Here is a 7966-nt window from a genome sequence, read left to right as displayed (position 1 = left end):
GTGTGAGGTGGTGTGTGTCCTGGTGTGTGAGGTGGTGTGTGTCCCAGTGTGAGGTGGTGTGTCCTGGTGTGTGAGGTGGTGTGTCCCAGTGTGAGGTGGTGTGTCCCAGTGTGAGGGGGTGTGTCCCAGTGTGAGGGGGTGTGTCCTGGTGTGTGAGGTGGTGTGTGTCCCAGTGTGAGGTGGTGTGTCCTGGTGTGTGAGGTGGTGTGTGTCCTGGTGTGTGAGGTGGTGTGTCCTGGTGTGAGGTGGTGTGTGTCCCAGTGTGAGGTGGTGTGTGTCCTGGTGTGTGAGGTGGTGTGTCCTGGTGTGTGAGGTGGTGTGTGTCCTGGTGTGTGAGGTGGTGTGTGTCCTGGTGTGTGAGGTGGTGTGTCCCAGTGTGAGGTGGTGTGTCCTGGTGTGAGGTGGTGTGTGTCCTGGTGTGTGAGGTGGTGTGTGTCCTGGTGTGTGAGGTGGTGTGTCCCAGTGTGAGGTGGTGTGTCCTGGTGTGTGAGGTGGTGTGTGTCCTGGTGTGTGAGGTGGTGTGTGTCCTGGTGTGTGAGGTGGTGTGTCCTGGTGTGTGAGGTGGTGTGTCCTGGTGTGTGAGGTGGTGTGTCCCAGTGTGAGGTGGTGTGTGTGTCCTGGTGTGTGAGGTGGTGTGTGTCCTGGTGTGTGAGGTGGTGTGTCCTGGTGTGTGAGGTGGTGCGTCCTGGTGTGTGAGGTGGTGTGTGTCCTGGTGTGTGAGGTGGTGTGTGTCCTGGTGTGTGAGGTGGTGTGTCCTGGTGTGTGAGGTGGTGTGTCCTGGTGTGTGAGGTGGTGTGTCCTGGTGTGTGCGGTGGTGTCCTGGTGTGTGAGGTGGTGTGTGTCCTGGTGTGTGAGGTGGTGTGTCCTGGTGTGTGAGGTGGTGTGTGTCCTGGTGTGAGGTGGTGTGTCCTGGTGTGTGAGGTGGTGTGTGTCCTGGTGTGTGAGGTGGTGTGTGTCCTGGTGTGTGAGGTGGTGTGTGTCCTGGTGTGTGAGGTGGTGTGTGTCCTGGTGTGTGTCCCAGTGTGAGGTGGTGTGTCCTGGTGTGTGAGGTGGTGTGTGTCCTGGTGTGTGAGGTGGTGTGTGTCCTGGTGTGTGAGGTGGTGTGTGTCCTGGTGTGTGTCCCAGTGTGAGGTGGTGTGTCCTGGTGTGTGAGGTGGTGTGTGTCCTGGTGTGTGAGGTGGTGTGTGTCCTGGTGTGTGAGGTGGTGTGTGTCCTGGTGTGTGAGGTGGTGTGTGTCCTGGTGTGTGAGGTGGTGTGTGTCCTGGTGTGTGAGGTGGTGTGTGTCCTGGTGTGTGAGGTGGTGTGTGTCCTGGTGTGTGTCCCAGTGTGAGGGGGTGTGTCCTGGTGTGTGAGGGGGTGTGTCCCGGTGCCGGCCCGCCCCCCCACCTCCTGAGCGAAGACGACGGGGCAGAGTCTGTCTCCGAACACGTGTGTGAGCATGGCCACCAGCTTCTCGTGGTGGAGGTTCTGGACTCCGTAGAAGTGGTTGAAGTCCAGGAAGACCACCTCTCGGGCGTGGGACGCCAGGAAGCTGCTGATCTGCTCCAGGCCCTCCCTCACCTACTCAACGACAACAATGGAGACGACCAGCGTCATTGTAATGAAACGACAACGCCGTTCAAGCTACAGTACCTAGCGACACGCCACCCACAAAATATGAGGACCGCTGTTGCACTTCAGAAGTAAAAACGCTTCATTCCTGATAACGTACTGTCCTTCCTGATCACTGTCATTACACGTTTCTAGTTGCGCCGCCTCAAGCGAAGCGCCGTTAGCTAAGGCGGCTGTTAGTAGCGTTACTCACCGTGGCGCTGAAGAGCCCGTGGGCGAAGAACAGCTCGTTGTCGGGGTCCCGGGGTTTGGTGGAGATGCGCAGGTCGAAGAAGCGGACGCCCGCCTCCAGCTGGCTGGTGAAGTTCATGGTCTGCGTGGCCAACCACTTCCTCATCAGCTTCTTGGCCACCGTACCGAAGACGGACACAAAGTTCTGCACCGTCTCGGGCTGCTCGGGGCCCACCGGAGACGCCTCGTCTATGTAGAAGCTGAAGGAGTCATGAGAACCTGCGGGGAGATAGATAACAGTGTGAGTGGTGTGTGTGTGTGTGTGTGTGTGTGTGTGTGTGTGTGTGTGTGTGTGTGTGTGTGTGTGTGTGTGTGTGCGCGCACGCGTATGCCTCAGTCAGAAAGGACTATTCTGAAGCATATCAAATTACAGAGAACCACATGACTCTCTCTCTCCACCACACACACACACACACACACACACACACACACACACACACACACACACACACACACACACACACACACATACACACAATCCAAAGTGACCTCCAGTAATCCGCAGCCAGTGTCAGTGAGCAGTAGCCACCACACATTCACACTTATTCTCTCTCTCTTTCCTCTCTCTCTCTCTTTCCTCTCTCTCTCTTTCCCTCCTCTCTCTCTCTCTACCACACCACAGGGCAGGGCAGGTCATCCCATCACACAGCCCAGGGAGAGTGACCTTTAAACGGGTACAACTTGAAGCCAGGCCAATACCCCCAGCTCTAGAGAGTCATTCACTGAGCTCTAATATGACCATGATCAAATCAAGACACTAAAACCGCAAAGTCACGCAATCCCAATAGAGTGTTGACTTTACCCAGAGTGGACTCTGGTCAGTTGAGGGTAAACTAAACCATCATTGGCTTTAAACTAGCCTTCAGCGGACACAGCACCTGACCACGCAGTCAACCATACAGAAGTAGCTCCCCAGACTAGAACAACTGTACATTGAATCGCTGCGCTCTGCCTGCTACATCAGAGTCTGTGGTTCTGCCTGCTACATCAGAGTCTGTGGTTCTGCCTGCTACATCATAGAGTCTGTGGTTCTGCATGCTACATCATAGAGTCTGTGGTTCTGCCTGCTACATCAGAGAGTCTGTGGTTCTGCCTGCTACATCAGAGTCTGTGGTTCTGCCTGCTACATCAGAGAGTCTGTGGTTCTGCCTGCTACATCAGAGTCTGTGGTTCTGCATGCTACATCAGAGAGTCTGTGGTTCTGCCTGCTACATCAGAGAGTCTGTGGTTCTGCCTGCTACATCAGAGTCTGTGGTTCTGCCTGCTACATCAGAGTCTGTGGTTCTGCATGCTACATCAGAGAGTCTGTGTGTTATTGGCCGCCCCAGTGTCTTCTCTGAGGGCGGGTCTAGGGGTTAAACATTGAAACACTGACAGGTCATAACAGCAATGAGGACCAAGGATTTCAAACAGATGCGGGACATCTTTCAGTTCGTCAACAGAATGCAAACAACAAACTTCCAGCAGTGCACAGTCCAAAATATCGTCTTCCACTTGCATGATGTAATGTTAAGTTAATGTTAATGTTTCAATGCAAGCCTATATGTAGTAGCATGATTATTATGCGGAGCGCAGTGATTCAACATAATATTTATTGAGTCTGGCAGCAGAGAGAGATGCTCACCCAGGTTAGATGGGCGGGGCCAGGTTGTAAGCACCAATCGCGAAAGTCGTTTCAGAGAGAGATTGGTACCAATCACTGGCCAGGAATAGAGAGGTTTTAGGCTAGAAGTGTCCCAGACCCCTGCAGCATTGGTTGTGACAGGGTTAGGGACAGCTACGCTCTCATGGGTTGTGACAGGGTTAGGGACAGCTACGCTCTCATGGGTTGTGACAGGGTTAGGGACAGCTACGCTCTCATGGGTTGTGACAGGGTTAGGGACAGCTATGCTCTCATGGGTTGTGACAGGGTTAGGGACAGCTACGCTCTCATGGGTTGTGACAGGGTTAGGGACAGCTACGCTCTCATGCAGTCACAGATAAAGACCTAAACAAGAACAGACAGCTGAGCTGACTCTACAACCACATGCTGACCCGGTCAGACAGACCACATGCTGACCCGGTCAGAAAGACCACGTCACAACAGAGATGACTGCCCAGCCTCAGCGGTGAGACATGACCACTCAGAGAGAGAGGTCAACCGTAGAGAGAGAGGTCAACCGTAGAGAGAGAGGTCAACCGTAGAGAGAGAGGTCAACCGGAGAGACTAGGAACTTGGTCCTATGAGAGGGGAAGGGGAAGGGGGGTTCTAATTACAGTATGCACTGTGCCACATTGTGGTTCATGGTTGAATCCTGATGTTGAGTGTCTGTAGTAGTAGTAGTAGTAGTAGTAGTAGTAGTAATAGTGGTAGTGGTAGTGGTAGTAGTAGTAGTAGTAGTGGTAGTAGTAGTAGTGGTAGTAGTAGTAGTAGTAGTAGTAGTAGTAGTAGTAGTAGTGGTAGTAGTAGTAGTAGTAGTAGTAGTAGTAGTAGTGGTAGTAGTAGTAGTAGTAGTAGTAGTAGTAGTAGTAGTGGTAGTAGTAGTAGTGGTAGTAGTAGTAGTAGTAGTAGTAGTAGTAGTGGTAGTAGTAGTAGTAGTGGTAGTAGTAGTAGTAGTAGTAGTAGTAGTAGTAGTAGTGGTAGTAGTAGTAGTGGTAGTAGTAGTAGTAGTAGTGGTAGTAGTAGTAGTAGTAGTAGTAGTGGTAGTGGTAGTAGTGGTAGTGGTAGTAGTAGTAGTGGTTGTAGTAGTAGTAGTAGTAGTGGTAGTAGTAGTAGTAGTAGTAGTGGTAGTAGTAGTAGTAGTAGTAGTGGTAGTAGTAGTAGTGGTAGTAGTAGTAGTAGTAGTAGTAGTAGTAGTAGTGGTAGTAGTAGTAGTAGTAGTAGTAGTAGTAGTATTAGTAGTAGTGGTAGTAGTAGTAGTAGTAGTAGTAGTGGTAGTAGTAGTAGTAGTGGTAGTAGTAGTAGTGGTAGTAGTAGTAGTAGTAGTAGTAGTAGTAGTAGTAGTAGTAGTGGTAGTAGTAGTAGTAGTAGTAGTGGTAGTAGTAGTAGTGGTAGTAGTAGTAGTAGTAGTAGTAGTAGTAGTAGTGGTAGTAGTAGTAGTAGTAGTGGTAGTAGTAGTAGTAGTAGTAGTAGTAGTAGTGGTTGTAGTAGTAGTAGTAGTAGTGGTAGTAGTAGTAGTAGTAGTAGTGGTAGTAGTAGTAGTGGTAGTAGTAGTAGTAGTAGTAGTAGTAGTAGTGGTAGTAGTAGTAGTAGTAGTAGTAGTAGTAGTAGTGGTAGTAGTAGTAGTAGTGGTAGTAGTAGTAGTAGTAGTAGTAGTAGTGGTAGTAGTAGTAGTGGTAGTAGTAGTAGTGGTAGTAGTAGTAGTAGTAGTAGTAGTAGTAGTAGTGGTAGTAGTAGTAGTAGTAGTAGTAGTGGTAGTGGTAGTAGTGGTAGTGGTAGTAGTAGTGGTAGTAGTAGTAGTGGTAGTAGTAGTAGTAGTAGTAGTAGTAGTAGTAGTAGTAGTAGTAGTGGTAGTAGTAGTAGTAGTAGTGGTAGTAGTGGTAGTGGTAGTACAGTAGTAGTGGTAGTAGTGGTAGTGGTAGTAGTAGTGGTAGTAGTAGTAGTAGTAGTGGTAGTAGTAGTAGTGGTGGTAGTAGTAGTAGTAGTAGTAGTAGTAGTAGTAGTAGTAGTAGTAGTAGTGGTAGTAGTAGTAGTAGCAGTAGTAGTAGTAGTAGTAGTAGTAGTAGTAGTGTGGAAGCACCCACAGCCTTCACCAAGCAGTGCACCAAGCACAGTTGGTCTGGAACTACTATATATCTTCTATCCACAGTCAGCAGCCACAGGTAGCATGATAGCTGAAAACCTACTGTATAAGAACCAAGCACAGCCATGTTAGATATCCATGTCACAATGTTGTTTTATTTCTATAGCACCATTCATACAAATCAATGTAGCACATAGGAGATAAGGATAAAAACATAAATCTTGTAAACACAATGAGAACAGATTTAAAAGAAACAATACAAATTAAAAGGATTAAAGATGATTAAAAAAAAAAAAAAAGAGAATACAAATCAAGAACAGTTTAAGATATTAACACAAGTAAAGCTGCGTTGTAAAAGCAATATTTAAAAGGTTTGTTATGGTTCTGGCCGGATCCGCCTGGCTCGCCCCCTGCTCCCGGTCCAGAACCTCGCCCCCTGCCCGGACCCCCGGTTTGCCCTGTTCACCCCCTGTTCCCGGCCTGGACCCCTGACCCTGAGCTCCTGTGACCCCTGGACCCTCCTGGACCCTGAGCACCTCCCCTCCCAGTGACTGGCCCTGCATTCCGCCCAGACACTTTTGCACACATGGTTCAATGTTGTCACCAGGTTTTGTTCTGCCTCCTTGTGACTGAAGTACTTGTTATTGTCTTCTTTGGAGCCAAAGAAGAACGATTAAAAGTCAGCGCTCAGTTTCAATCAGTAATTCTAAAAACCACAAACGCAGCCAGAAATCTTAGTGTCAAGTTCAACAGTCACATTAAGGCAGTTACAAAGTCAGCCTACTATCACCTGAATAATATATCAAGGATTAAAGGATTTATGTCTCAGCGGGATCTGGAAAAACCTGTGTGCCTTATCTTCAGTAGACTCGACTACTGTAACGGTGTGTTTACAGGTCTCTCTAAAGAAGACAGCTGCAGCTGATTCAGAACGCTGCTGCTCGAGTCCTCACTAAGACTAAGAAAGTGGAGCATATCACACCAGTTCTAAGGTCTTTACACTGGCTTCCTGTCTGTCAAAGAATTGACTTTAAAATACTGCTGTTGGTTTATGAAGAACTGAATGGTTTAGGGCCAAAATATATTTCTGATCTGCTGCTACATTATGAATCATCAGACCCCTCAGGTCGTCTGGCACAGGCCTGCTTTCTGTCCCCAGAGTTAAAACAAAACATGGAGAAGCAGCGTTCAGTTGTTATGCCCCACACATCTGGAACAAACTTCCAGAAAACTGCAGGTCTGCTGCAACTCTTGGTTCTTTTAAAACAAGACTGAAGACTTTTCGTTTTGCCGCTGCTTTTTATTAAATCAAATAATAATTAATTTGTACACTGCACTGTGACTTTTATTTTTGTATTTAAAATGTTCCTGCATTTTGTTTTAAATGTCCTTTTATAATGTGTTTTTTTCTTTGCATTTCGTTTTATATGACCTTTTATAATGTGTTTCTTGCACTTTGTCTTGATGTTTTTAATGTCTCATGTAAAGCACTTTGAATTGCCTTGTTGCTGAAATGTGCTGTACAAATAAACATGCCTTGCCTTGTGTGTATTGTCTTGTGTTCATCTTCCTGTCTTCCCTGTGTTTAGTTTCTCCAGCCACTTGTTCCCTACTGTCCCACTTCACTCCCTGTCCTAGACCCCTAGCCCCTCCTTGGGTTCCTCTACTTCCCCTAGTTCCCTGGCCCTAGTTCTCTGGTCCCCTCTAGCCCCCCTTCTGGTTTCCCCTTGTTTCCGGCCCAGTCCCAGCCTCGTTCCCTGTTCCCTTCCCTTGTGTCCTAGTCCCCTCTGTCCTTGTGTTGGTGTCTTGTTGGAATCCCTCCATGTCCTTGTCTGGGTGATTGTCTGCACCTGTGTCTCGTTATGTGTTGTTGCACACCTGTACATCATTCCTGGATTGTTCTCCCTGTGTATCTTATGGCGCGTTCCAGGCAACCCGTAACTTCCGACCTCCTACACGTGAAAATGCTCTGGAATGGCAGTCAAACCCGTAACTTCCCACCCGTGAACTCGTACAGATCGATGTACTCCCAGTTGCGCTCTCTGACGTCACACAGCCCTCTAAGCAAGATGGCAGCCCCCATGGGTATGGCAACAAAGATAACTTTAGAGCAACGTAAAGTAAATTTGTACGTTGTAATCAAAATTATACAAACGATTATGCACTACAACCTGCTATGTGTATGTAATGATGCCCAAATATGTTGACAAGAGATAGCTAGTGCTAGCTAGCTAACATTAAGGTAAACCTGAACATGACCATGCAAACGGTGAAAAGTCGATGATGTCAATAAATAAAATGCTTGTATGCTGGGGAGGAGCCATCAAGGACAAGGAGGCGGGCCGGCTCATTAAGGTGATCAAGAAAGCCGGCTCAGTCCTTGGTTTGCAGTTGGACTCACT

General features: G+C 48.2%; 1 protein-coding gene across 1 annotated transcript in view; it reads right to left on the bottom strand.

Moving 5' to 3' along the window:
* plcxd3 (phosphatidylinositol-specific phospholipase C, X domain containing 3) overlaps positions 1-7966 on the bottom strand; it is a gene marked incomplete at both ends in the record, with an annotated part of 39019 nt that overhangs the window by 5496 nt on the left and 25557 nt on the right. The window contains 2 exons of the mRNA XM_084457631.1: positions 1387-1560; positions 1805-2061. Of these exons, the coding sequence (XP_084313757.1) occupies positions 1387-1560; positions 1805-2061 (431 nt within the window). The remainder of the gene's footprint in view (positions 1-1386; positions 1561-1804; positions 2062-7966) is intronic.

The sequence above is a fragment of the Borostomias antarcticus genome, assembly GCF_949987555.1.
Source record: "Borostomias antarcticus genome assembly, chromosome: 23".
Classification (NCBI taxonomy): domain Eukaryota; kingdom Metazoa; phylum Chordata; class Actinopteri; order Stomiiformes; family Stomiidae; genus Borostomias; species Borostomias antarcticus.
The sequence above is the reverse complement of the archived record's forward strand: the minus strand, read 5'-3'. Positions and strand labels throughout refer to the sequence as shown.